General features: G+C 53.2%; 3 protein-coding genes across 10 annotated transcripts; 1 reads left to right on the top strand and 2 right to left on the bottom strand.

Annotated features, from left to right (window-relative positions):
* Positions 1-3,798: 3,798 nt before the first annotated feature.
* Positions 3,799-13,735, bottom strand: RAB3D (RAB3D, member RAS oncogene family). 2 transcript variants are annotated; one of them, XM_079771001.1, is made up of 5 exons: positions 13,514-13,735; positions 11,929-12,193; positions 11,158-11,276; positions 10,946-11,070; positions 3,799-6,604 (listed from the first exon to the last, which is right to left on the bottom strand). In XM_079771001.1, exons 2-5 carry the CDS (start codon positions 12,154-12,156, stop codon positions 6,417-6,419), a joined length of 660 nt encoding a protein of 219 aa, XP_079627127.1. In that variant the 5' UTR covers positions 12,157-12,193; positions 13,514-13,735; the 3' UTR covers positions 3,799-6,416. The 2 variants fall into 2 exon arrangements, with proteins under 2 accessions (XP_079627127.1, XP_079627128.1); XM_079771002.1 differs by having other exon boundaries at positions 13,566-13,734.
* A 2,178-nt stretch (positions 13,736-15,913) lies between these two features.
* TMEM205 (transmembrane protein 205) lies at positions 15,914-18,171 on the bottom strand. Of its 2 annotated transcripts, none has more exons than XM_079770369.1 (4): positions 18,141-18,171; positions 17,537-17,645; positions 17,269-17,432; positions 15,914-16,270 (listed from the first exon to the last, which is right to left on the bottom strand). In XM_079770369.1, the coding sequence occupies exons 2-4, from the start codon at positions 17,634-17,636 to the stop codon at positions 15,965-15,967; spliced, it is 570 nt and encodes a 189-aa protein (XP_079626495.1). In that variant the 5' UTR covers positions 17,637-17,645; positions 18,141-18,171; the 3' UTR covers positions 15,914-15,964. The 2 variants fall into 2 exon arrangements, with proteins under 2 accessions (XP_079626495.1, XP_079626496.1); XM_079770370.1 differs by lacking the exon at positions 18,141-18,171 and adding an exon at positions 18,093-18,116.
* Positions 18,172-18,423: 252 nt separating this feature from the next.
* CCDC159 (coiled-coil domain containing 159) lies at positions 18,424-25,195 on the top strand. 6 transcript variants are annotated; one of them, XM_079771640.1, is made up of 12 exons: positions 18,430-18,548; positions 20,647-21,085; positions 21,757-21,790; positions 22,063-22,151; positions 22,241-22,322; positions 22,499-22,688; positions 23,256-23,323; positions 23,406-23,482; positions 23,812-23,933; positions 24,159-24,241; positions 24,791-24,904; positions 25,065-25,195. In XM_079771640.1, exons 1-12 carry the CDS (start codon positions 18,544-18,546, stop codon positions 25,067-25,069), a joined length of 1,308 nt encoding a protein of 435 aa, XP_079627766.1. In that variant the 5' UTR covers positions 18,430-18,543; the 3' UTR covers positions 25,070-25,195. The 6 variants fall into 6 exon arrangements, with proteins under 6 accessions (XP_079627769.1, XP_079627767.1, XP_079627766.1 ...); XM_079771639.1 differs by lacking the exon at positions 25,065-25,195 and having other exon boundaries at positions 20,647-20,765; positions 20,859-21,085; positions 24,791-25,054; XM_079771641.1 differs by lacking the exon at positions 25,065-25,195 and having other exon boundaries at positions 18,428-18,548; positions 20,859-21,085; positions 24,791-25,054.
* The last annotated feature ends 1,049 nt before the right edge of the window (positions 25,196-26,244 follow it).

The following is a 26,244-nucleotide window of genomic DNA, read 5'->3' as shown; positions in this document are numbered from 1 at the left end:
CTTCCTGGACAACAGAGCCTTTGCTTCCGAAAGGGTTTCATCAGGTTCTGATCATGTCCTGGTCCTTTGTTTCTGTGGGGGGAGCAGGTAGGGGTTCACAAGTGGTGTATTGAAGGTTTAAACTTTGGTTCTGGGTCCTGTTGGTGTGAACCCTGAGAAAGAAGATACCTACTAAGAAGGGTTCCTGGTGGCTAACTGGGCTCACATTTTTAAAAACGGAGCCTGGCAGCCATTTCTACACGGGGCCTCTCACACAAACTGCACTCCAGGGAGAGGCCTGCACTGAGCTGCCTGCCTCTGCACTGACGTGCCTGCCGGCACTGTTTTTGCCATCAGAGCCAGCCCTGATAAAGGGGTGCCTGGAACCCCACTTCAGCCCACAGGATGGAGGCTTTCCCATCCAACTGGCGCTGCAAAGCTCGGGTCAACTAGAGCAGTTCTATTCTGACCAATTAGGACAGTGCCTTTCGGACCAATCAAACTGCCGAGGATTTGGAGCCCTCGTTTGCATGAGGACACACCAACCAGGGGCCAGGGGTGGGGACTTGTGTCTATATAAGCCAGCTCTCCTGCGGCTCTGGGAGCACACTTTCCTTTCCACCTAAGACTGAGAGGAACAGAACAGGCCAGAAGGCAGTGGAGCAGGTCACTGCAGCACAGAGCAGACGGACACAGCAGACCAGTGCAGACCAGCCAGGAGCAGAGCCGCCTAGTTGGAGCGTGGCCTGGCCCCAGGGCTGCCTCACAGTTGTGCTGTATCACCATTGAGGTGTTTTGCCCTGGATAATTTCTTTCTTCACCACACCCCAAATTGGGGATCCCTATTGTTGTTGAATTGGCACCAACATCCATCAGTTGACATTAGAAACAGGATAGGACCAGTTTGAGCTGGTTCTGTGGTTACACCATCTCCCCATCTTCTGATTTAATTGGCCTGGGCTGTGGCCTGGGCATGGGGACTTATTACATTTACCCAATTAAGGGTGGCCATGGTCACTGCTAAGAATCAATAAAACAAGGGTTTCACCCAGTGACCATAGCAGACTGGATGGATCCTTCCATTGGGGGGGGTTGCAAATGGTAATTTATCTAATTTTTCCATCTATCTTTTGGGGAGGGTAATAAAATGGGCACAGTCATATTTGCTATTGCTGCAATCACCTGCCACTTCTGTAAAACACACCTCGCTTTCTTTGGAACCAGCCCACCTCTCAGATTTCTGTCCCTTAGGTAGGGGCGGGCAAATACTCCCAGCCAGCCAATCAGCACGTTTCATCTGTCTGACCTCAGTCATTGGTTCAGGCATGGACTGGGACCCAGGTGGCCAAGAGACCTGGTTTGGGGACGTTAACTAGGGTTACCAGGAAAGAGCAGCTTCCACCATCCCCACAGCCCCCCACAACTTACATGGTTCAGAGGGGGCCACCTCATTAGGGGCGAGGCTACAGAGAGAAGGCACAGAGAGCAGGGATGAGAATCCTGATACCGTATGCAAGTCTTCGGACCTAGCTCACTCAGGCTCTGCAGTTCATTCATTCGCTGAACAAACATCTGTACAGTGCCTGCTGTATGTCAGAAACAGTTTCTACTCACACTTCTGACACCAAATATGTGAGGATTTTCCATATCAAGCAAATCTGCAGGCATCAGCTGGGTGTCCCACAGTTCAATTCAGTTCTGAAACTACCCAGAGTCCACATCAGAAGCCACAGGTTTAAGGGCTCAGTCCCACAGGACTGCCCCCATCTCAGATGCCAGTGGCAAGTGTTGTGTCCCCAGGTGAGACACACCTCTGTCTGAGTTAGTTACAATCCGGGGTTTCCCGCCATCTTCCTTCCATTTCAGGTTTGATAACTAGAATGACTCACAAAACTCAGGAAAGCACTTTACCCGTTATTACGTTTATCACAAAAGCTACCACTCAGAATAAAAACATATTTAAAAATATAAATAAAAGCTACAACTCAGAAACGGTGAGATGGAAGAGATGCCCAGGACACGGTATGGGGAAGGGTGTGGGATTTCCATGCCTTCTCTGGGCGAACCACCCTCCCAGCACGGCCATGTGCTCACCAACACGGAAGCTCTTCCATAGTTTAGGGTTTTCACGGCGGTTTCCTTACAAAGACATGATTGATTAAATCATTAGATTGGTAATTCACTCTATCTCCAGCCCCTCTTCTCCCAGGACTGACAGTGCCAACCATCTGATCATGGCTTGGTCTTTCTGGAGACCAACTCCCATCCTGAAGCTACCAACCCCCTCCCCCAGTCTTCTGGTTAGCATACAAAAGACACTTAGCCCTCCCTCCAGAGATAACGGGTTTTAAGAGATGTGTGCTAACCCTAGCCGGCTCGGCTCAGTGGATAGAGTGTCAGCCTGTGGACTGAAGGGTCCCAGGTTCGATTCCTGCCAAGAGCATACACCTGGGTTGCTAGGGGGTGTGCAGGAGGCAGCCAATCAATGATCCTCTCTCATCATTGATGTTTCTATCTCTCCTTCTCTCTTCCTCTCTGAAATCAATGAAGAAATATATTTTTAAAAAAGAGCCCTAATCGGTTTGGCTCAGTGGATAGAGCGTCGGCTTGCGGACTGCTGATCGATGTTTCTCTCTATCCCTCTCCCTTCCTCTCAGTAAAAAATCAATAAAATATTTTAAAAGAGAGAGAGAGAGAGAAAGAGAGAGGTGCTAGGAACCAGGGACAAAGACCAAGTATTTATTTTTTTTTAATTTTTATTTATTTATTTATTTATTTTAAAAATATATTTTATTGATTTTTTTACAGAGAGGAAGGGAAAGGGATATAGAGTTAGAAACATCGATGAGAGAGAAACATTGACCAGCTGCCTCCTGCACACTCCCTACTGGGTATGAGCCCGCAACCAAGGTACATGCCCTTGACCAGAATCGAACCTGGGACCCTTGTGTCCGCAGGCCGACGCTCTATCCACTGAGCCAAACCGGTTAGGGCCCAAGTATTTCTTTTTTATTGTAGCAGACAGGAACAGAGCTGGGTGTGGCAGTGAAATATTTTTAAATCCCTGCATTTAGCTGACACTATTGGAGGAAATACATGTTGACATTAAATGAGAAAATGAAATAGTATTTTATATTCTAGGGGCTATGGGAAGGAGGCGTTGCAGTACTAAAGTACTAAATTACAGGGGAAGCGGGGGGCGGGGGGGCTGGGGGGTGGGAAGAAGCAGCAATGAGAAGGTGAAATTTGTGGAAAAACCTGAAAGGGGACGTGAGTGCGGGGAGCTTTGTGACTACCTGGGGTAGGAGAGTTCCAGGCTGAGGAACAGCTAATGCGAGGGCCCTGTTCAAATAGCAGCTAGGAGGTCAATATGACCGGAGCAAAGCAAGTGTAGGGGGCAAGTGGGAAAAGTTGAGAGCAGGGAGGTGGCCGATTAGGTCATGCAGTGCCCTGTAGGCCACAGGGAGACTTTGGCATTTACTCCCAGGCAGGTGGGAGCCATGGAGGGTTCTGAGGAGAGGGATGTGACCAGACTTGGTGCTCACAGGCACCCCTCTGGCTGCTGTGGTGGAGGACAGACCTTCCTAGTAGAATTAGTTGGAGCAACATTATCCTCTCTGCCCTCCAGGCAGAGGAAGTTTCCAGAGCCAAAGGGGTGGCCATGAGTTCCAGCTAGACAGCCCCAGGCCTGAGCCTCCCTGGACTAACACGAGATCTGCTACATCCTGCACGGCCCTCAACCATCGGCTTGGCTGTGATTCAACTGCCCTCTTCCTGGAAATCGCATTTCACTAATGGAAATAAAAAAACAACTGCATCTGGGCACAATGGCTTTAATTTTTTTTTTCTTGTGGAGAAAAGTGCAACGTCTTTCCAATGGACATCAGAGAATCGCTGACGCAAGAGAACCACATCCAGGATGGAAATGAGCAGGTCGCGAGCTCTCTCCGTAGTGTTTTGGGATTATGGGGGAGACGAAGCCAGTTAGCAGAATTAGCGCTTCAACACGGAGACCAAATTTCACCCTTTGCTTGTTTTTCTAAGTTTGGTTGGAGAGAATGACACAAGAATATGACCCCCAGAGAAGCCAGGAAAAGAAAGAAAGAAAGAAAAGGAAAGAAAGCAGAACCCTAAACCACAGCAATCATGGCAATTTCCCACCGAACTGCCTGTAGAAAGACAAGTTGCTAAAAGCAAATGGTAAGAAGGGACAGCACCCAGGCAGGACTCCCTGCAGCTGGGAGGTGGTTTTCCCACAGTCTTTGGTTTATTTTTGTTTGTAAACTCAACAAGCCTCCCTCCCTTCCCTCAGTGACCCGGGGGCACATCCATTTCTGTTCCCCAGAGACTATCTTGAGCGAACCCTCCCCCCCAAACATCATGAAATAAAAACCTGCATTATTTTTAGAAGAAACAAAAATACATAGTATGCTCCTACATGCTTCCCAGTCTTGAGAGAACCCGGAGGCAGCTGCCTCAGTTGTTACTTGAAGCTGAACGGTTGAAAAACTTTGTCTACACAGAAAGCTTAGATACAAGATTTGGCCAACCCTGCATCACACAGGCGGTGACAATAGGCTCGCCCCTCTTGACCCACCATTTTTTCTGGCAGCAGCTCAGCGAGAATGGACTGGCCAGGGACATCTTGACAGCCCGTGGTGCAACTTAAGAAGACGTTTAACTAATTTAATTTCACTTTTATGTCAAAGCAATGAACATTTCTGGTTCCCACCCCAAGCATTCAGATCTTCTCACTTTGTGTGTCTCCCAAAACTTGATCCTTTCACCAGTCATTTAACTGGTTGGTATACAAAGGTATCCTCGCTTTGAAACTCTCAGGGCCGACCCTGATACGGGGGTACATGGGACCCTCTAGAAATAGGTTCAATCTAGAGTTTCCAGAAAGGTGAGAGCTAAGGTTAAACTTGAACCAGGCCCTCCCCGTACCGCAGGGGAGGAGGCGGAGACCTTTAAGGCTACAGGAGGTCATCTTGCCAGCAGGGGCCGGGACAGTAGAATTGGGGAACACAGACTATCGGTTTAGGCTGTCCTCACAGTGTCTGTCAAGTTGTGGGGTGTCGGCTACTGTTCCAGGGCAGAAAGGGCCACGGAGCTGTACGGGGTGTGTGTGAAGATGCTAGATCCCCAAACTGCACATAACCTCCCAGCAGGAGCCCGGGGCAGCTGGGAACCCAAGCCTCAACCAGGGAGACTGACCCCAGCCCATCCCCCATCCGCCTGCCACTCCCAAGCTATATCATGAAGTGCAAGAGGCAGTAGCAGTTACACAACCCTACCCTCTCACTCCTCCAGCCCAAACCCCAAACATTCCTTAGAGTGACTCCTCCATTAGCAAAAAAAGGTCCCGTCTCTGGACCCCACCGATGACATGGCTCAGGAAACGGACTCTGGGTCTTCACCGGTGCTCACGTAAAGGGAGCCCAAGTCCTTACAGCAGAAAGTCACCAGCGAGGGCGGGCTATGGGAACGTTGCTCAATTTCCTTCTCTAGCAGGATGTGAGATGTGGAAAGACCTTGCTTGAAACATCACCCAATGGGCCCTGGGAGGCAGGTTTCAGCGGGAGGGCCGGGGCTCCTGGCTCTGAGGTTAACTCCTGGCAAAAAGCCCCAAACAGTAAGGCGAGGGAGTTGGCGATTCCCTGCCTGGCCTCACACGGTGCATAATTCCAGAATTCAATCCTGGATCAGGGGCACCGTGGATCAGCCAAAACAGTGGCAGGGTCGTGGTGATGCGGAATTCTGGGGAAACTCAGAAGGCACTTCGGGGTCCCCGAAACCCGGGGGTTCTGTCCCCCTATCCCTTCACAACAGGTAAAGCTGCTTTAATACTGTTTTCACAGACAGAGGATCTGCAGGCCAGAAGGGAGGGGTCTACCAGGGCCAAAGTCACCTCCCCACCTTGGAGCCCTGAGATCAGAGATGGATGGGCAGGCTCGGGATCAGAGCAGGGGACCCTGAGCAAGGAGCCTCCTTCCACATCTCCAAGGATGAACTCTGAGAACCCGCAGGGCGTGAGGAAGGAGGCTAACCACCTTCCGCCAGCTCGTGAACTCCAGACAACGCCCAGCACAGAATGGATGTGGACAATGGCTCGAACCCAGAAGGCACTGTGGAAGCCCCGCAGGCTGCCCATGCGCCCCCACTAAAACACCTGGAAAGCAGCAAGCGCGTGCATGTCAACATCCCCAGACCCTGCCTCTAATGCAGAGTCCCCAGGGTCAGGAGCTCGTGACGGGGGGCTGCTTGGGCAGCTGGCGGCTACGGTGAGAAAACGAACCATGCGGGCAGTGAGGGGCAGCTGACAGCTGACAGGAGGGAAGGGGGCGCCCTGAGCTTGGAAACAGCCCTTGTGGCTCACGCCTCAGTCACATTGCCTGCCAAGGCAGGAGGGGGTCGGTGGGGGGTGGGTACCATCTCTAGCAGCTGCAGCTACTAGGCTGGGGAGGGGGGGCCTCCCCCAAGGTGGGGCCTTTCCCATTGCTGCCGGGGCTGGAGCTGGGATCCAGGGACTCGTTCATTTTCTCACAGATGACATCCACCAGGCGCTCGAAGACCTGCTTCACGTTGATATTCTCCTTGGCACTGGCCTCGAAGAACTCGAAACCTGGACGGACATAAGTGGGGACACCTGTGAGACCCTGAGAGGCATAGGCTGGGCTGTGGCATCATCCAAATCTGGGTTTCAAGCCCACTTCTGTCTGTTCTGCAGCTATGGGACCTTGGCTGAGTGCCTGAGTCTCTCTGAGCCTCAGTGTGCTTGTCTATAAAATGGGAACCATGTTAATAAAAACCTGCGATAGTCCTGGCTGGTTTGGCTCAGTGGATAGAGCGTCGGCCTGTGGATTGAAGGGTCCCGGGTTCAGTTCCCATCAGGGGCGCATGCTCGGGTTGCAGGCTCAATCCCCAGTGCGGGGCATGCAGGAGGCAGCCGATCAATGATTCTCTCTCATCATTGATGCTTCTATCTCTCTCTCCCTCCCTCTCCCTTCCTCTCTGAAATAAAAGGCAAACAAACAAACAAAAAACCTTGTGACAGAATCCCTGCTCTGAACTACCCTAAGAACCTCTCTGTCCCAAGGCAGTGGCTGCCAGAGTCCAGGTAGTAATACTCTGGTGCCTAGAGGGATGGGTGGCTTCGACTTACCTTCCATGCAATTGTACTGCACAGGACGGTACCGCAAGGGTGCCCACAACACTAGATATTTATATGGACTTTAGAAATGCTCTGGAAAATGTGCTCCAGACCAAGTACAGCATAGCTGAAGGCGGGCTTCAGCCTGGGGGCTACCAATCTGCAGTCTCTGTCGGGTTCCCCAGTGTTTGTGGAGAGTGTGTGATAAGTAGTTCCTGGCCTACAGAAGGCACTAAAAATGGTAATGGTGGTGATAATGGTGATAATAATAATAATAATAATAATAATAAGTGCTTATATCATGTTTACTATGTGCCAGGCACTTTTCTAAGCGCTTTGCATAAATAACCATCTTTAATGATGCTCTGAGGTTCATCCTATTATAACCCATTTTATAGATGAGGAAACTGAGGCACAGAGAGGGACATTCGCTTATTTAAATTCACATAGGTAACACGTGGCAGGGCCAGGGTTCACACGCAGGCTGCCTTGCTCGAACAACAGTTAACCTTAAATAAATATTTTAATATAATAAAGAAAGAATAATAAATATTCCTATTGTACCACCTTGGGTCTTGGCTGGCTGACTCCTTCTGGGGTGGGAGGATGTGAGGTAGCTTTGAGTATATTCTTAGTGACTGTCATAACTTGTTTGCCCTCCCAAAGGTGGGAGGTGAAACAAATGCTTTGCTTAAGGTCCCTCAGCTACAAAAAGTAGCCAGTCAACCTGAAAATAACGTGTACATGACGATCCTTCCAGCACCCCTAAAAGTTTGGTTAAGGATCTGCCTGCAGGGAACTATCCCTGAAAGGTCCCCGATGTGTCCCCACCTGCCACACCCGCCAAGGAGGGCCAGAAATGCAAACCAACACCCACCATATTTCACACAGCACAGGGTAAATGGGCCTCTACCCCGGCACTTGTCATGCTGCACTATAAAAATGTAATTAAATAGTTAGGTGTGTAATTATAGGTTTCCTATCCGTCTCCGCTACTAGACCACCAGCTCCAAGAGGGCAGGATTTCTGTCTGCCTTGTCCACTCGGCAGCCAGTGCCTGGCACAGAGCAGGCATTAGGAAACTACTTGCTCAATGACTGGATGGATGAATGAATGAATGATGAATGAATGAATGAATGCTAGAGGCAGGATATGAACTCAGACCTTCTCCTCTGAACCTAGTGATCATCAATGGCACCCCACTGTCTTCCTGGGCAAAGCTGGCATTTCCTTCAAATGTGTGTGGCTTCTCTCAATCTGAGTCCTTTTTTTTTTTTAAAGTATTTTTTTCTCATCATAAATATTTGCTAGAGAAAGCTAGAAACTGCTGAAAAGTATCAAGACAAATATGAAAGCCATTTGTAGTTTCATCACCCAGAGACAATTACTATTGATGTTTTGATATTTAGCTTTCTACTTTTAAAAATACAAATACAGCCCTAGCCAGTTTGGCTCAGTGGATAGAGCGTCCAACTGTGGACTGAAGGGGCCCAGGTTCGATTCCGGTCAAGGGCACCTGACTGGGTTTCGGGCTCCATCCCCAGTAGGAGTCCTGCAGGAGGCAACCAATCAGTGATTCTCTCTCATCACTGATATTTCTCTCTCTCTCTCTCCTCCTCTCCCTTCCTCTCTGAAATCAATATAAAATTAATTTAAAAAATACAAATACATAATTGTTGGGCTTGGGTTTGTAGGTTGTGTGTTGGGGGGTTGGTTGTGTGTTGTTGTTTTTTTTTTTACAAAATTGGGATTAAATTCCATCTTCTGCTTTGTACTCTGGTATTTTCAACTTAATGACAGAGTGGGAAGTCTCCCCTCAGCCCTGGCACTAGATGTCCCTGCAAGAAGGTGTGGGTGACATCCACAAGTACCCTAGCCCACGATAGGACTCCCCAGGAAGTGAAACCCAGGCTAGAGTTCCCAGAAAACACCAGGGATCCTCTGAGGAGCAGGTTAAACGACACCCCGAGGGGGCAAAGAGCCAAACCTCAAATGGAAGATGTTCCATAGAACAAAGACCCAGTTTCTCCAACAAATTGATGGCAAGAAAAAAGAGAAAGGGGACCATGATACCCCAGGGGTCACTGGACTTTGTCTGTAAAGGGCCAGATAGTAGATATTTCAGACTTGGTGGGCCATAAGGTGCTTAGAATTTTCTATGCAAGCATCAACAATAGTTCACAGTCATGCCAGCTAACACTGAGATGCAACCTACTCAAGTGCCAGACTCTGTTATAACTGCTTCACACGTCGTAACTCATTTAGTCCTCATGATAACTCAGTGAGGTGGGGCTGTTACTACCTCCATTTGACACATTGGGACGTGCAGACCCAGAGAGCTGGAGTCACCGGGACAAGATCACAAAGCGACTGAGAAATAGTACAAGTTAACGTTCAACCGAGGCCAGCGTTTGCCTATGTAATCTTGCTAATGCCCTATGAAGTAGACACGGTTTCACCTCTGTCTCCTGGGTGAGAAATGGAAGCACAGAGGGGAGGCACTGTACCCTCGGTCACACAGCAGTGGGCTGCAGACTGGGATTCTAGTTGAACTCTGGGTCCTCTACACGCCCTACCCTACAGTGGTTACACTGCCTCCTGTAAGAAAAGTCCTGGGAGAGCCTAGAATACTAGAATATTCCAGGACAAGGTTTGCATTGAGCTTAAGATAATTCATTCATCACCTGCCCCAAAAAGATAAACTGAAAAGTCCCCCTCCCATCCTGGTTTCTAGACACCCAGTTTTTTCAGACACAAAGGTCACTTCTATGACTAGATCCTTCTGTATCCTCCCAGAGTTCCTTTAGGCAAACATAAGTATACGTTCTTATTCTCATCCTTTTTATACACTAACTAGAGTCCCAGTGCATGAAATTCATGCAGGGGGGCGAGGGGGGGGGTCCCCTCAGCCCAGCCTGCACCCTCTCGCAATCAGGGGACCCCTCTTGCAATCCGGGACTACTGGCTCTTAACCACTCACCTGCCTGCCTGCCTGATGCCCCTAACTGCTCCCCTGCCAGTCTGATCCCCCAACCGCCTCTGCCTCAGCCCTGCCACTGTGGCTTTGTCGGGAAGGACGTCTGGAAGACGTCCGGTCTTATTGGCATATTACCCTTTTATTAGTATAGATGCAGGTGTTGGCCCACTTCAGAATGCAGGCCAAATCCGGCCCATGGCCTGTTTTGTACATAACGTGTTCCTGGCAGTCACACTCATTCATTGATGTATTGTCTATGCCTACTTTCAGGCAGAACTGAATAGTTGTGAGAGACCCTACGACCAAAACCATTTCCTCTCTGGCCCTTTAAGCAAATGTTTGCTGACTGCGGCCTGAACTAAAGGAAGCAGCCACAGCCACTGTTCTGCAGTTTGCTTTTACCTCTTAGCCATGTGTCCCAGGAACCTTGCCATACTCACGGCTGCACAGCATTTTGCCACGTGAATATGCTTTATGTTTTGTGGCTTCCTCCACTGTGAGACACCTGGGAGGCTGCCAAGGTGTCCCTGCCACTAGCAGTACTGTCATTTGACATACTCGCTGTTTCCCACGTGGGTGAGGATGTTTGTGGGATAAATGTCCAGAAACAGTCTTCTGGGTCTGCGTTCCTAGGGGGGGGGCAGCAGTCAGGGAGGGGGATCAATGGGTGAACCCCCTGGAATTAAGTGGAGAAGGTGGCATACATGTGGGCATTTTTCTGGCCAGATCCTCAAAGAGCGAAGGGTTGGAGACTGTGGTTGGACCTGGGATCGGAGCATGAGGATAGGGGCTTGTTCTGGGAAGTCCAGGGCCTACGGCCCAGGTTGGGCACTAACCAAGGTCATCGGCGAGCCTCCGGCCATCCTCCTCAAGCACGACACGCTCATCCTCCAGGTCACACTTGTTCCCCACAAGGATGACCTGAGCATTGTCCCAGGAGTAGGTCTTGATCTGGGTGGCCCTGTGGAGTTTGAGGGCTGTTAGGCCAGAGATTTGGGGTTAGGGGAGAGGGCAAAGGTCAGGGGATCAGTAGTCGGCAAGCACTTACCAGTCCTGCACGGCGGTAAAGGACTCCTGGTTGGCAACATCATACATGAGCAGGAAGCCCATGGCTCCCCGGTAGTAGGCCGTGGTGATCGTTCGGTAGCGTTCCTGTCCTGCCGTGTCCTGGGGAAACAGTGGGGTCAGCCGACTAGGGGTCACCGCACCCCTGCAGGGCCCTTGCCCTCACTGCCCCAGTCTGATGGGAGGAACGTGGGCCTTGCCTCTACAGCCTCCAGTCTGATGTGAGCATGGCCCTGAGCTTGAGGAATTCCCAGTCTGAGGGGTCAGTGCCTCTCACAGACTTATAAGCCCCTTTGACCTCATCTCCAAGAGCCAACGTAATGACCACAAATAGGAGCCACCTGGGCTAGAGGGGACCATCTCAATGCACACACCTGGCGCTCGTTACCCTGACAATTGTTACCAACGGCTGCACCTTGGGGGTGCGGTCAGGGGTGAGGATGGCTCTGACACCTGGCAGGCTCAGTGGGGGCCTGTGGGCTCACACCGGAGATGTACCTAAATCCCTTTCCCCTTGGGTTACTGCTGACTCCCCCTCAGGCCTCACAGGGCAGGGTGTATCCTCTCATCCGGATGAATTCGCTCACAGATAATACTCCCCGACTCTTCACATCTACTGCATGCCCCCTCCCCGACTCCGGGCTCCTCTCTCACTCGGGACCCCTTCCCACGGCCCTACACCTCCCCATGGACGTCCCAGAGGCAACTCCAGGCCCTCCTCAGCCGCAGACTCAGGAACAGCGGCAGGGCCCACCCATATCTGCAGCTTGATCCTCTTGTCGTGGCGGTAGACGGTCTTGACCTTGAAGTCAATGCCCACGGTGCTGACGAAGGCGGGTGTGAAGGAGTCATCTGCGTAGCGGAACAGGAAGGATGTCTTGCCCACGCTGCTATTGCCAATGAGCAGGAGCTTGAACATGTAGTCGAAGTTCTGGTCTGCTGCATCACGTGGGCTGGTGGGGGGGTCTCCAGCTGATGCCATCCTGGGGGGAAGCCTCCTGCGGGGGAGGCCTGGAGCCCTGCAGGGAAATAAAAGACAAGTAACCTGGGTTCAAACCCCGGTTCTGCCACTTGGAGGCCAAGCGACTCGGGATGCATCAGTTGCTGTCTGCAGGACGCAGAAAATGGGGATGTTTGGCAAATGCAAGGGCCCAGGTTGGGGGGCGCATGGCAGCCTCTTCTGGCTGCTGAGGAACCAGACCCTGCGAAGGTGCAGGTGTGGACTTTGCCCCCTGGTGAGCAGCCAGTGTGGCCCAGGTGTGAGCTGGGGGAGGGGGCCTGCCAGCTGGATAGAGCCCCCCCCTCCCCCCACAGGCTGGGTGTTGACTTTGGCAGGTGTCAGCCACCACCAGGGTGCCTACCCTGCCCCCATCCAGGCTGAGGTTAACCCCTTCCCTGATCCCCAGGGGAGGGGATTTCAGTAGGTTCAGCCCAAGGGTTTCAGGGATCCAGCCCAGGGATAAGCCCAGCTCCGCCCCGGCAATGGTTACTGCCACCTTCTGTTTGTCAAAGGGGCCGGGCCCATTTCTTTCTGGAGAGAGCTGACTCAGTCCAGCCCCAGCCCAGGGAGGCTGGGGTGATGGTCCTCAAATAGAAGGAAGCCACCCCAGCCACCGAATAATCAAGAACCCTGCTGCCAGGACCACCGCTCCGGGTCCTGTCCTTCCTGGCATTGTGTCCCCACAGCGGGGCTGCTCCACCTGGGCCCGGGACATGCCCTCCGCCCTCAGGGCCGCCCTGGATCTCAGCTTCCCCAGCTGTCTACGGGGAGCCACACGGGGAGGTGCCAGAAGACCTGGGTGAACGGAGGGCACACCTGCCGAGATACTCCTCGCAAAGCTCTTTCTCAACTGCCTGTGGGGCTTTTTTCCATTTTAAAGGAGAACACAACCGGCCCCCCTTTCTGCCCAGCCCTCAGCCCCACCCCGTGTTCCGGGAGAACGAGTTTGAGGGGAAGACGAGAGACAGGAAGCCTTTCCCCGAGCTGGGCAGGGCTGCCAGGCTGGGGCCCCCGTCCCCGCCCCATCCCCAGCCCACCTGTCAGCCGGCCCCATCCTCCCTCGCCCCGCACTCGGTAAGGGTCCCGGGATTTGGCCCTTTCCCTCTTCGCTGGATTTGGGGGGCCCCAGCCAGTGCAGGGTAGCTCCGGAGCTTCCCCCCATCACCATATGGTCCCATCTCCTGTTCCCAGCGGGGCTCTCGGAGCCGCCCGCGTCCCATTAACGTTCTCGGAGGAGCCCAGCTGGGTGGGGGCGAGGGTAGAGGCGTCCCCCGCTGCCCGCCTTTGTTCCCACGGGGCCTCCCCCAACCCCCTGTCCCGCCCCCCCGCCCCCCCAGACCTGATGGAACGCAGAGGTGTGGGGCGGGGTGCGCTCCCTCCGAGGGGGTCACCTCGAGTGGGTCGTTGCCCGCGGAGTTTCCGCCTCCGAACTCGCTGCGGCTTTGCCCTCGGCCGCCACCCCGACCGCGACCGCGACCGCGACCCCGACCCCGCAGCCTCTGCCACCGCCGCTGCAGCCCGCAGCCACCCGGATCCCGCGCCGGCTCCGCCCCGGCGGGGAAGGAGGGGCCGCTCCCGGGGGCGGGGAGGGCAGGGCGGGGCCGAGTCCGGGGCGGGACTTGTGGAAAGTGGGGATAGGAGGTCTGGAGCTCACCCTCCACCCGCCCCAACAATAAACTACTTATAGAACTCCTACTGTGTGCGGGGCGATTGAGCGCGCGGATTCTGGAGCCAGGTTCGAATCCCAGCTCCACCGCTTTCTATCCCTGTGACTTTGGAGAAGTTACTTAACCTCTCTGGGCCTCAGTTTCCCCAACAGTCAAATGGTTGATACACACAGGGTTGTGTATGGGTTCTGGTCTGAATTAGTGTTTGTAATTGCAGTGTGCCTGATCCTAGAGTGGGCTCAATCCCTTTTCCAAATATTCTTAAGGGCCCTTGGAATTAATTTCCACTTTATGGATAAGGAAACTGAGTCTCAGAAAGGATCAGCTCCTTGACCGAAGCCACACAGTATGGAAATTTGGCATATCCAGCCCTAACTGAGGTCCTAGAGTTTTCTTTTTGCCAGCAGGAGAGGATGTGCAGTTATAATAGCTTAGGCTTTGCTGGTGTTCAAATTCCACCAACTCCACCTGAAGCCACTTGTTGAACATCTCTGAGTACCACTGCTTCATGAAACAGCAGATGCCTCTGAGGACTGCCGTGAGGATGAATAAAAATGACATGCATCAGTCAGGAAGGAGTGGCATATGCTCAGTAACAAGCATCCCCAAAATTTCAATGGCACCCAACACTTAAGGTTTGCTTCTCACACTGGTCATTGTGGAGAAGGGAAAATGTGGCAAATCGTGCACTGACTTGTATAGTAGTCCTCCCTTACCCAAAGCTTCCTTTCTGTGGGTTCAGTTACCCACAGTCAACCACTGTTTGAAAATATCAAATGGAAAATTCTGGGATAAACAATTTTTAAGTTTAAAATTGTGTACCATTCTGAATAGCATGACACAATCTTTCACTATCTTGTTTCATGCAACCTGGATGTGACTAACCCATGTCCACCATATCCACGCTGTGGACACTCCCCACCCATTAGTCACTTAGAAGCCATCTCAGGTATTAGACCAAATGTCATAGTATCACAGTGCTTGTGTTCAAGTAACCCTTATTTTACTTAATAATAACCCCAGCCCCGCCACTGTTGTTCAGTGGTTGAGTGTCACCCCCTGCACCAAGAGGTCGCCAGTTCAATTCCCAGTCAGGGCACATGCCCAGGTTGCAGGCTCGATCCCCAGCAGATGGTGTGCAGGAGGCAGCCAGTCCATGTTGATGTTTCTCTCGCATGAATGTTTCTACCTCCCTTTCCCTTCCTCTCTCTCTAAAAAAAAAAAGAAATTTAAAAACCCCATAATTAAAAAATAATAATAATGACCCCCAAAGCACAAGAGTAGTGATGCTGGCAATTCAGATATGCCAGAGGAGCCATAAAGTGCTTTAATTAAAAGGTATGTGTGTATAGAGAAAAACCATGTAATATATATAGGATTTGGTACTATCCATGGTTCAGGCAATCACAGGGTCTTAGAATGTATCCCCCATAGATAAGGAGGGGACCATTGTACCCTTTTCCCTCTCTCTCTTTTTTAATCCTCATCTGGGGATATTTTCCCATTGATGTTAAAAGAATGGAAGGGAAGTAGGAGGGGAGAGAGAAACATCAATATGAGACACATTAATTGGTTGCCTCCTGCACACGTGCCCTGACCAGGTCTGGGGATCAAGCCTGTAACCTAGGTACATGCCATTGACCAGGAATTGAACCTCAGATCCTTTGGTCCAAGGTCTGACGCCCTCACCTCTGAGAAAAACGGGCTAGGGTGTACCCTTCTCTTTGGAAATGACTGTTGGGGTCTGTTTACATTTCATTGGCCAAAGCAAGACACATGGCCACCCCCAATTCAATGGGGTTGAAAATATGCTTGTCCCCGAGGGATCAGAACCAGCTATTGTTACAATAACATATGGTACCAGTATGTGAATGATTAGCTCCATGCGTGGCACACAGTGGCTGCTCAACAAATGGGCACTGTGATAGGAAGAGCTTAGGGGCTGCAATAGCTAACACTCCAAATCATCATGGGGAGTGTGAACGGAGAAGCAGAGGCCCTCGCTTCCAATCTTGTCCACCTTTCCCCCTGCTTCCCAGTCGGAGAAAAAGGACAGCAGCCGTTTCCAAAGATGGGTTTATTGAGATCTGGGGCCCCCAGCAGAGACGAAGAAGCAGTGGGTGCTACAGGCTCCTGAGATTCAGGGCAAGGCCAGCAAGACAGAGCCCATTGCTCAGGAGGCAGCCCAGATTGCAAATGGAGGACAGGCCATGGTAGCGGAAGAAGATCTGGCGGAGGGCACTGTACTTGGGATCCTGCTCCCGCAGCTGGCGGTAGAGGTCAGGGCCCTGGTGGCGGCCTGGGACCTCCCCACCCAGGCCCTGCTTCTTCTCCATGGTCTGCAGGGCCCACATGGCAGCTGTGGTGCGGTGCTCCAGCCAACGGGCATTGATGGTGGCAAGTGTGAGACTCAGGAACAACAGGCAGAGCTGTTGGAAGTAGTGGGAGGTGAGCCATACCTGGAAGGCAGGAGGGGCCCTCCAGAGGGTCCTTCTGCACCCTCAAAGTCCAGAGGGGCTGGGGGACAGCAGAGGGTCAAAGCCAGGCCTCCCCCTCCTTCCACAACCCAGATTAGGACCCCCCACCCGAGCTCCAGCTCTAATAATCTGAAGCTGGCAGGAAAAGCTCCATATCAGCACCTCCTTTATCCCCCCCCAAAACCTTCTGAGCCTCCTCTTCTCTGATAGTCAGACTGGATGTTTCCAGAACACAGCCTTGTCTCCTCTTTTCCCACAAACTGATGGTATCTCAGAGCAGAACCTCTCTTCCCCAGATTGGAACAGCACAATAACTGCCCCCTCGTTCCCCCAAAAGAGAGAGCCTAAGACAGGGTCCATCTCCTCTGTGGCCCCAGCCCAGATCCCAGAAGCTGACATTGGGCCCACAGGGCGTGAATAAAAAGCCCTTAAAGTTCTAGTTACCCATAATACACTCCAGTCTCTATGGGATTATTCTTGAAACCCCTGTCAGGCTTTACCTGCCCACATATGAGGAACACAATGAGGGCAATGGGAGGGCGGGATAGAGAAATATGAGATGCAGAGATGGTCCCTTGCCTGGTAATTGGGAAAATGTGTGGATGGGGGTGGGGGACTTTAAATTCCCAGTCAGGCTAGTTTTTAAACAATGAGCTGGGGTCAGTGCCCCAGCCCCGCTGAGTCACCACAGCTTGGCGGCAGGCCCAACCAGAGGGAGGAGAGGGAGCAGCAGCCAGCAGACAGACAGGGGGAATAGGATCGACAGGGCTGCTGGGGATGGCTGTGCAGGCTGTGTACTGCTCACGGGTATACAGAGCCCAGCTTTGTGTCCACCAGGAAGAAGGCACCGTTTTTGTTGTCGTTTGATTCTCACAAAGGAGGGGCCATAGGAGCTCAGTGGGGTACTGGGAATAAGTCTTCAGAGGGTAGTGAAGCCCAAGTCTGCATACCTGGCTGGTCTCCCAGAACGTGAGCTGAGCCCAGGCGTGTTGTGGAAACAAGATGCAGAAGTTGATGAAGGCACAGCCCATAGAGATGTGAAAGTAGAATGGGAAGAGTTTGCTCTGCACGAGACCGAAGGTATGTCGTGGAAGGCCTCGGAAAAGCAGGAAGCCTGTGGAGTGTAGGGGACCACACATCCGTTAGGATACTCCAGGTCCTGCTCTCATTCCCGTCCCCACCCTGGGTATCCATGACGTCCAGAACGAGGGTCCCTACCTGAGAAGAAGGTCACCCACATTTGCATGCCCCAGGCCCCCGACAAGACCAGTAGATGGACCACCTTAGTCAGGCTTGCCGGTTCCCCGCCTTCCTCCATCTTGCAGGCCTGGGAAGGAGGTACCGAATGGCTCAGAGCTTTACCTTTGGCCTTCAGCCCCTGTGAGCCTGCGCAAGGCCAGGGTCACCAGGAATAAGGGTCGGGCCCTGCGACAACCCTACCCCATCTCTCTAAATGTCAGCCCTCAAGATCTCAGACTCTCTGGACCCCAACATCCATGCCACCTCCGACACCCCCAAGTTTCAGCCCCACCAGCTCAAGCTCATAGCCCTAGATCTTCTGAGATCACCTCAGTGACTCTCAAATATCACGTCGGGGTCCCAGTTCTAACAGCAAAGATCCTGCTCCCATAACAACATCCAGATATCTATATGAAGATCCCCAAAGCACCCCGGCTCCATCTAAGCCTGAGAACCCCCCAAATCTCATCCCAAAGACACCGATCCCACCAGTAGGAATCCGGACTTCAACCCGCAATACCCAGGAGTCCGAGACCAGAGGCGCCGAGGCCGATCTTGGGGGCCAGCGGGCTGGGCCCGGTACCTTACTCCCGGGATCCTCACCACCTCTCCTCGTGGGACCAAGAACTCGTCCCGCCTCCCAGCTGAACCCGAAGCCAATCCAATCGTACTCTGCTGCCTTCTGTACCGCCCCATTAGATATTGACTAATCGATTAGCAGAAACCTGCCTGAAGCCCCGCCCCCTCGCCGGGATTTTACTCAATTACGCGGCGGCTCCCAAGATCTGCGGAAGCGGGAAGGCGCCAATGAGGCCTTGGGATGCAACGGAGGGGGCGGGGCTAACGTGTCAGCCACGCCCCTCTCTGTGACTCCGCGTTGGGGCTCCGCGCGTTTTAAAGTGATGGTGTCCCCACAGGATCAAATTTCAGCGTCACAGCTGGGGACTGGCTTCGCGGTTCCTGATGGGAGAGCATGAGCAGGTGCTATGTGGTAGGTGGGGGTGGGAAGGGTTCGGGAGCTTGTGGGGCGCAGGATTCAAGGCCAGGGGGGCGGGGCCCAGGCTAATGACCCTCCCCTCTCTCCCCAAGAATTCTCCCTGGAGGGACTTGGGGAGGAACAACTGATGTGGGAGGGGGAGGGTGTTCTACTTGCAGTTGGCACTCAAATGGGTCTTCCCTCTGCTCCAATCCTCTCAGGGCTCCTAGGACTCCCAGGTCCCAAGTTCTCAGCGTGACATTCAAGGACATACACTGAGTTTCCCACTGCTGTGTGCTAAACACTGGCATGGATTAATCTACTTAATCACAGCAACTCAATTATGTGGTAGTGTGATATCCCATTTTTATAGTTGGAGACACTAAGGCATGGGGAAGTTCTGTAATTCTTCCAATACCACACAGCTAGGAGGGGGCAGGGCTAGGATTTGAACCCACACCATCCAGCCAGAGGGTCTCCAGTGCCTCTTGAAAAGGTACTCCAGAACATTTCAGGCAGAAGCACAACTTCTATGTGACAAGATGGGTGTGAAGACCCGATGAGTGCTGATGGTGGTGCCCCCCACTAGTGAGGTACTCAGAAAATATGAGCTTAAAAATAGATCAAGGGCCCTGGCCGGTGTGGGCATCCTCCCATGCACTGAAAGATTGCGGGTTGTTTCCCTGTCAGGGCACATGCCCAGGTGGCAGGCTTGATCCCCAGTAGGGGTCATGCAGGAGGCAACCTATCCATGCTTCTCTTTAACATCAGTGTTTCTCTTTCTCTCCCTTTCCCTTCCTCTCTCTCTGAAAATCAATTTAAAAGGATCAAGGGCCCCAGCCGGTGTGGCTCAGTTGGTTGAGCATTGTCCCATGCACTACTAGGAAGTCAATGGTCAGGGCATGTGGTCTGGATCCCCACTATGGGGTCGTGCAGGAGGCAGCTGATCCATGTTTCTCTTTAACATTGATGTTTCTCTCTCTCCCTCACCCTTCCTCTCTCTCTCTCAAATCAGTAAAGACATCTTTCTTAAAGAACAGATTAAGGAAGCGTTCACAGAGCGCTTCACAGATGCTGAATGGGGTTTTGAAGGGTGCATAGCAGTCTTCTAGGACTGGGCAGAGGAAGGACACTAGAGGACTCAGAAAGGCCTCTAGAGTGTGGCCTTTCTGTCTGTGACCCAAGGCAAGATCCCCTCCACCTGGAAGTTTTCCCAGACAGCTCTGTCCCACATGCCTCCATCTGTGCCAGCCCTGACCACTGTCCCTGGGATGAGTCAGAGCTGCCTTCTCTCTTGTTCCCCGCCCCACTTAGCATGGGCCTGGGCCCCAATTCAGCTAATACTTATTGAATAGATGTGCCTTGCCTCTCCTGTTCACACACGATGGCTCCCATTTATCTGGGGAACCGGGTCCAAACTTCTCTGCTCGGCTTTCAATACTCTGCTTGAACTGCCCTGCTAATCTCCTGCTGCTTCCTCTTGGACTCTGCCTCCAACCGTCCTGAATTTATCATCACAGAGCACATGGTTCCACACCTCCAAGCTTTGGCACATGCTCTTTCTTTTTTCTTTTTCTTTTTTTAAGAATAGTTGATTGATTTTTTTAAAAAATATTTTTAAAATCTATTTTTTATTGATTTCAGAGAAGAAAAGGAGAGGGAGAGAGAGATAGAAACATCAATGATAAGAGAGAATCACTGATTGGCTGCCGCCTGGATGCCCCCAACTGGGGATCTAGCCCACAACCTGGGCATGTGCCCTGACCGGGAATCTAACCAGCAACCTTTTGGTGCATGGGACAACGCCCAACCAACTGAGCCACACCGGCTAGGGTTGCACATGCTGTTTCCTAACAGGGCCCAATGTTAAGAATTTTTTTTTTTCTTTTAGACTCTTCTGAGACCTCCCTTTCTCCTGTGGGGTCTTCTGGGTCCTTCTCACTGCCCATCCCAACCCCTGGGGCTGGGATCATCTTTCATCCTGTTCCTACCATAGCTGGAGGCCCTGTGTTCAGGGCTGAGGCCTCTGTGAGGTGTCAGGGAGGGTCTGGCAGTGTCGGGACATGGGGGCTGGTCTCAGTGCAGCCCCCTGTCCTGTCCTTCCTACTCGAAGCGACCCTCTTCTGGCCGGCCTGCCCCGGGACTCTGACTACTCTCTGCCCTGCTACTGCTCATCTCCGTCGCCCTCCAACTTGTGTTCGCTTGATAACAGCAAGTGTGACAAGTACTGGGGTTCGTTGAGAAGCTGCTCCAGAGCTGGGGAGCTGGGAGGGGCTGGAGTGCTCTGGGTTGGCCCTCAGGATGCCCTCACTCACCCACCCCTAGGCACGTCCTCAGACAAGAACTTGGACTATACGATTCACTGGTCCAGCACCCCAGAACCAGAGACCTCGGGGCCAGCTGCTTCAGAGAACACAGTGACAATTATAGACTGGAAGCCAGGGAGGGACTCAGGGCCTCAGTCGCATGGGTCTCCCCACTTCCCCAACTCAGGCTCGCGGGAATGCTGTAATGACCAGGAACTTGTGAAGAAGCGTTCAAGTATCATTAAGGTTACCCGCACCCTGGAACCCCCTTCCTGCTGCACCGCCATCTATTGCTGCAGGGCTTGGTGGTGGTGGTGGGGAGGGGTTGGGGAGACAGGGAGGTCCTCAGCACCCAGAACACCTCCCAGTGCTCAGCAGGCCTGCAATGAATATGTCTTAATGGATGAGGGAATGAATGGAATGGACGTGGGATTGTGTGTTTTAGTGGAGTCTTTTCTGTCATTGTCTCTGGCTATGACTGTGTGTCTGTGTCTGGTTATGTATCTGAGATGAGTGTGCATGGACGCCCTGGGTCTTATGCCTTGGAGTGCGTGACTGTGTTTGTGTTTATGTAGCTGTGGTTGTTGTGGGATTACGCATGGTTATGCGTCTGTGCCATTGGTGCTGCCTGTAGACATTGTCAATGTCGTTTGCCCCTATAGAGGAGGGCCCTTTTCTGAGCCCAGTCCAGAGATAGGGCTTTGCAGGTGCATGCTGTCAGGGGTACCCCAGAGGCCCACACATGTAGGGTACAAGCCACATGAGTGCACTTCTGAGCATGTACAGATATGCCTGCACTCAGGGTCTGGGACATCCAGAACTCAGCAGACTCAACTCATGTCCAAACACTGGGTTGCGGGGAGCCAGGAGGCAGCCCAGGGATGAATTTCTACTGCCCTCATATTCCCCTATCCTAGAAACCATTGGAGACCAGCTCTTCCAAAACCAAAGGTGAGAACCCTCCCTCCTAACAAGACTGTGTGTGCAAGACCTGCTGGTTCCTACTTCCACCCTCTGCCCCAGCCTCTGTGGAATCCTGCCATTGCTGCCCGCCCAACCCTGCCCCAGCATCAGCTGCCTCTTGCCCCTGACCTTGCCCTCCATCCCAGTCCCTGATCTTGACCCCTACTCCTGCCTCTACCTCAGGCTCTGTGATCCCTGCTCCTGACCTTGCCCCTGCCCCCACCCTTCCCAGCTTGGCTGACCCACACTTCTGCTCACAGGTAAGTCCACCATGATGATTCCTGACACCCAGAAGCTCCTGCGATGCGAACTGGAGTCACTCAAGAACCAGCTACAGGCCCAGACTAAGGTTAGCCTCCTCAGCCAGCCCTGTGCCCAGCAACCTCTGTCCCTTCCTCATCCCCCTCCTGCCTCCAGGCATGACCTCTTCCCCCACAGGCTTTTGAGTTCCTAAATCACTCAGTGACCATGTTGGAGAAAGAGAGCTGCCTGCAGCAAATCAAGATCCAACAGCTTGAAGGTGAGGACTGGCCTGAGGTCAAGGTCAGGCCGGAGGCTGTCAGGGTCAGCTGGGTCAGAGTGAGAGAAGTGGGTGAGCCTGGGTTCAGGGTTGGGATCCAGCCAGGCTAGGGCAAGTGGGTTCAAAGCTGCGCTCGGTGTGATTGGGGCTCAGTCAAGCTCCCACTGTTTCTGAAGAAGTCCTGAGCCCCACGGGCCGCCAGACAGAGGGAAACAAATGGGACGTGGATCAGGGACAGCAGGAGCTGTATGGGGCCCTGGCACAAGGCCTGAAGGGGCTGCAGAAGACCCTGCGGGAGAGTGAGGAGGTGCAGAGAACCCGCACTACCCGCTGCCTGCAGCTGCTGGCCCAGGAGATCCGAGACAGGTGGGTGTGCCAAGGGGGAGGCCGGGAGGCTGTGGGAGGGAAGGAAAGTGGGAGAGGCCTGAGTAAGGGTGATGGGGGGCCATGGAAGGCTTAGAGGACAAGAGAAGCAGATGATAGGGTCGAAGACAGGTTGCAGTGTTTGTGTGTGGGGAGACTGGGAGGCCAGAAGGCAGGAAGGGAAGACAGGAAGCTGAAGGTAGGATGGGAAGGAGGCCAGAGGATCAGGGAGCTGGGGGGTGGAGAGGTTGATGCGGGCTGAGGCTGGGAATATGGGAGGTCAGGGGTGAGGAAGGTAGAGAGATGGAGGACAGGCAATAGGAAGCTGAGGGAATGGGAGGCTGGAGGTCAGGAGGAGATGACTGGGGGAGGGCAGGTGGGGGAATGGTAGTTGGAGGGTAAAGGTGGGTAGGCAACTTGGGGAGGGGTGGAGCCTGGGGAAAATGGGTGGCTGAACAGATGGGAACATGGGAGGTGGAGGAGGTTTGGAGAGGCAGGTGGGCAAATTGTGAGACCAGGAGGCCAGGGACTGGGCACAGGCTGTGGGTCTAGGCTGCACTATCCCCTCAGCAAGAAATTCCTGTGGGAGGAGCTAGAGCTGGTTCGGGAGGAGGTGACCTTCATCTATCAGAAGCTCCGTGAGTGCCTGGAGCCCACGGGGGTGGGGGGAAGGGGGTGTCCTTTGCTGCCTGGCCTCCCTGAGTCCCCTCCCCCTCACAGAGGCACAGGAGGAAGAGATCACTGAGAACCTGGTGAACATCCAGAAGATGCAGAAGACCCAGGTGAAGTGCCGTAAGGTGAGAGGAGAGGACAGGGACCCCACATGGGTTGGGGATATGGGGATCTTTGCTGGCCTCCACCATTGGACTGGAGCCAGAAGGCCTGGACATAAATCTCAGCTCTGCTACTTACTGCTGTGTGACTGTGGGCAAGTTTCTTCACCTCTCTGGGCCTCATTTTCCTCATCTGTGTAATGGATAAAACACACACATCCCTACCTGAAGGGGTAGCTGCATGAACTGAGGACAGCCTGGCATGTAATAAGTGCCATGTAATGGTCACCTTGCACCGTCATTATTATTACTGCTGCTCTTCTCTCTTCCCCCCACCCCTGTCGGAGCCCCAGGTCTTGACCAAGATGAAACAGCAGGGGTGTGAGACAACCAACTGGCTGGAGACAGAGGAGATGCCATCAGGAGGCAAAGGCTCTTGGAGGAATGACCTCCAGAAGGAGCTGAGTGACATATGGTGATGCCCAGCCCCCACTCTGACCCCTGACCCCTGACCCTCATCTGCCCTGCCCTGCTCCTAATCTGATCAAACAGTGACCACCAGAACCTAGAAGCCATCTGAGTCCAGACCTCCCATCTCCAAGCAGGACTCCCTTCCTCCTCTGCCCTCCTAACAACCCTATGCCCCAGCCTCAAGCAGTCCAGAGTCACCTGGGGCCCCCGGCTCCCCATCTTCCTGCAGGTCCGCCGTGCATATGCTGCAGAACTCCTTTGATGGCCTCAACATATCCTCGGGAATCCGCCCCAAGACTGGGAACCTCAGGGGTGAGAGGGACTGAGCCATGCTCCAGGGTGGGTGGGGTCATTCTCCAGCTTCACACATGGAGGTCATGTTCAGAGGCCATATTTAGAGGTCACATCTGTTGTGTTTCATTTTTTTAAAAATATATATATCTTGATTGCTTTCAGAGAGGAAAGGAGAGGAAGAGAGAGATAGAAACATCAGTGATGAGAGAGAATCATTGATTGACTGCCTCCTGCATGCCCCCTACTGGGGATTGAGCCAGCAGCCCAGGAGGAACTACCCACCCTCCTGGTTCATAGGTTGATGCTCAACCACTGAGCTACACCAGCCGGGCCACATCTGTTGGATTTTAATCTGGGGTCACATTCAGGAGTCCCTGGAGGTTTCATCTAGGGGTCAGTCAGGGTCACCTGGATGTTTTTTAAGGATCGTTGGTGTAAAATTCAAGTATCACATGGGGTCACATTCAAGGGACATGATTAAGGGACACTGATCCATATTCAGAGGTCTTTCAAGGGTCACATTCAGGGTTCGTGCATGGAGAGCCAGAACGGCACCTGTCCCTGCAGGCTACAAGGGTCACAGATGCCTGAGTCCTCCGCTTCACTCTTGGGACTCGGACTCCGACTCGGACCAGGACCCGCCCCAGCCACCCTTCAACAAGAGCCGCTCCTTCCCACCAGGTGTGGGTCTTCCCCTGCTCCACCCACCTGGCCCCTTCCCACCAGCCCTGGAATCCCACAGTATGGACCCTCCCAGCTCAACCTGGGCTCCTGCACCCTGACTGCCATCCCCGGGTCTCCTGGACCAGACCTGGCCCTTACCCATCCTGTCTCCCCACAGCGTGAGCAGCCGGGTTGCTCTCCCCGAAGACCCCTCCAGAGAGAAAATAAACTAGCCGAGACCCTCCTCCACCTGCGGACTGTTGCTCCTGCTGCTTCTTGTGCCTGAGAATGAGCCACCCCCATTTACTCACCAGTGTCGGGGAGGGCATGGAGGTTCCAGGGGCTGTTTGGGATGTAGGAGCTTAGGGTCAGAGTACAGTGCGAGGGCAGATTAGTATATGACAAGTCCTGGGTTGATCTGTTCAGAGATGAGTGGCAAGACAGGCTGTTTCACACTAGCCACCCGCCTTCCTTTCTAGGGGGCTTTGGCGATCTGGCCCTGCTGCCCAAATGGGGAAACCGAGGCCCAGAGAGGGAGCGTGGTGGCCCAGGTCATGCTCTGACACTGCACCCTCCTCTTCCCCTCAGCGCCTACCCTCACCCAGAGTCCTCCCTCTTTTTTTTTTAATTTGTTTACTGTACACTACAATTAAGGTACTTATTCTTTTTTAAAACAATTTTTATTGATTTCAGAGAGGAAGAGAGAGGGGGAGAGAGATGGAAACATCAATGATGAGAGAGAATCATTGATTGCCTGGCTCCTGCACACTCTCACTGGGGACCGAGCCCGCAACCTGGGCATGTGCCCTTGACTTGAATCAAACCCGAGACCCTTCAGTCCGCAGGCGGACGCACTATCTACTGAGCCAAACCGGCTAGGGCCGGAGTCCTCCCTCTTAACCTCCATCCTTCGTTCCCCCTCAATCTATTCTAACACGCCCCGCCTGGCCCCAGAGAACTGCCGAGGCTCCGCCCCAGATCATGCTAATAAGACGTCTCGATACCCCGCCCACTGTTTTATGCAAATAAGGTGCCCCGAGGCCACGCCCCTCGCTCCTTCACGGAGTCTGCGCGGCGCAGAGCCGGGCGACAGCATCTCCATTTGTGCGTCCACCCACCCGCCCGCCAGGCCAGCAATCAGTCTGTCCAGCCGCGCTGGTGACGTCTAGGCGGAACCCGAACTCAGGTGGCAAAGCCTCAACCCGGTGAGGGGGAGGGGCTTGTACCCCTTCTGGCGGGCTTCCGACCCTCGGTCTCTGTCTGGTCCGGGTTCGGATCCTGAGGGTCCGGTCCCCTGCGGGTCCAGCGTGGGAAGGGGGAGGGGAAGCAAGGAGCTTGGGGACCAGGCTGGGGAGGGG

Source organism: Cnephaeus nilssonii (genome assembly GCF_951640355.1).
Source record: "Cnephaeus nilssonii genome assembly, chromosome: 5".
Lineage (NCBI taxonomy): Eukaryota > Metazoa > Chordata > Mammalia > Chiroptera > Vespertilionidae > Cnephaeus > Cnephaeus nilssonii.
This window is presented reverse-complemented; position numbering and strand designations above follow the sequence as displayed.

Bases quoted from the DNA above. Each gene is read 5' to 3' on its own strand.
- TMEM205 (XM_079770369.1), bottom strand. From the start codon at position 17,636: ATGGAGGAAGGCGGGGAACCGGCAAGCCTGACTAAGGTGGTCCATCTA. The intron at 17,433-17,536 runs GTAGGGACCCTC...TACACTCCACAG, and splicing joins GTGGGTGACCTTCTTCTCAG to GCTTCCTGCTTTTCCGAGGC. The intron at 16,271-17,268 runs GTATGCAGACTT...TACTTCCAACAG, and splicing joins CGTTCTGGGAGACCAGCCAG to CTCTGCCTGTTGTTCCTGAG.
- CCDC159 (XM_079771638.1), top strand. The intron at 23,324-23,405 runs GTGAGTGCCTGG...TCCCCCTCACAG, and splicing joins CTTCATCTATCAGAAGCTCC to AGGCACAGGAGGAAGAGATC. The intron at 23,934-24,158 runs GTGATGCCCAGC...ATCTTCCTGCAG, and splicing joins AAGGAGCTGAGTGACATATG to GTCCGCCGTGCATATGCTGC.
- RAB3D (XM_079771001.1), bottom strand. From the start codon at position 12,156: ATGGCATCAGCTGGAGACCCCCCCACCAGCCCACGTGATGCAGCAGAC. The intron at 11,277-11,928 runs GTGGGCCCTGCC...CTGTTTCCCCAG, and splicing joins GGATCAAGCTGCAGATATGG to GACACGGCAGGACAGGAACG. The intron at 11,071-11,157 runs GTAAGTGCTTGC...CAAACTCCACAG, and splicing joins TTTACCGCCGTGCAGGACTG to GGCCACCCAGATCAAGACCT.